Source organism: Lepidothrix coronata, unplaced genomic scaffold (genome assembly GCF_001604755.1).
Source record: "Lepidothrix coronata isolate B3197 unplaced genomic scaffold, Lepidothrix_coronata-1.0 Scaffold233, whole genome shotgun sequence".
Lineage (NCBI taxonomy): Eukaryota > Metazoa > Chordata > Aves > Passeriformes > Pipridae > Lepidothrix > Lepidothrix coronata.
Window position 1 is genome coordinate 1,068,556 of NW_016690413.1, and position 1,120 is coordinate 1,069,675.

A 1,120-nucleotide genomic window follows, 5' to 3' on the forward strand; every position below is an offset into this window, starting at 1 on the left:
GTGGGGGGCGTTTGGGGGGCAGGGGGAGCGTGGGCAGGGGGTGCCCAGAGCGGGCAGGGGGTGCCCAGGACCGGGGGCCGGGGCGTTGCGGGGTCCCAGCCGCACCGTGACCCCCCTCCAGCCCCCCGTGATCGCCGTCGGATCCCCGCGGGGATGGACACGTCGGAGCCGGGCAGCGCGGCCGAGGAGGATGAGGAGAAGGCGCCCGAGCCGCGGCCCCGGACCCGCTCGAACCCCGAGGGCGCCGAGGACCGGGCGCTGAGCGCCCAGGCCAGCGTGGGCAACCGCAGCGAGGGCGAGGGCGAGGCCGCCAGCGCCGACCACAGCCCGCAGGGACCCGCCGGCCCCGACGGCACCGCCTGGCCCGGCCCCGCCGCCCCCACCGAGGTGCAGGTGAAGACCCCCCGCGTGAACTGCCCCGAGAAGGTGGTGAGTGGCTGCCGGGGGGGCGCTGGGGGTGCTGGGGGAATACTGGGGGGTTATCGGGTAAGATGCTGGGGGGATGCTGGGGAGTTGTCAGGGAGGGTGTTGGGGGGATACTGGGGAGTTATCAGAGGATTTTGGGGGATACTGAGGATGTTGTGGGGATACTGGGAAGATGCTGGAGGGATACTGGTGATGCTGGGGGGATACTGAACAGGGAGGATGCTGGGGATCCCCCCAGCATTCCACTGAGGAATTACCAGGGCAGATGCTGAAGGGATGCATCAGGTGGGTGTGGGGATACGGGGGGGATGCAGGAGGGCTGAGCAGGGGTCAGCCCTGACCCCGGGGTGAGGGGCTGGGGGGGCTCAATTGTGTCTCCCTCTCCCGCAGATCATCTGCCTGGACCTGGCCGAGGAGATGGCAGTGCCCAAACTGGAGTCCTTCAACGGGTGAGTGGTGGGGGCTGCTCGGGGGGCGCTGGGAGGGGGCTGCTGGGCCCCGCTGAACCTCGCTGAGCCCCTCTCCCCCCGTGGCAGGTCCAAGACCAACGCGCTGAACATCTCCCAGAAGATGATCGAGATGTTCGTGAGGACCAAGCACAAGATCGACAAGTGCCACGAGTTCGCGCTGGTGGTGGTGAACAACGACGCCACGTGGGTGAGAGGGGGCCAGGGACGGGGCCAGGGACGGGGCC

General features: G+C 69.7%; 1 protein-coding gene across 1 annotated transcript in view; it reads left to right on the forward strand.

Moving 5' to 3' along the window:
* The first annotated feature begins 121 nt into the window (after positions 1-121).
* Positions 122-1,120, forward strand: part of BABAM1 (BRISC and BRCA1 A complex member 1) — a 3,255-nt gene continuing 2,256 nt past the window's right edge. Inside the window, exons 1-3 of the mRNA XM_017834342.1 lie at positions 122-429; positions 817-875; positions 963-1,093. Of these exons, the coding sequence (XP_017689831.1) occupies positions 154-429; positions 817-875; positions 963-1,093 (466 nt within the window). The 5' untranslated portion in view covers positions 122-153. The remainder of the gene's footprint in view (positions 430-816; positions 876-962; positions 1,094-1,120) is intronic.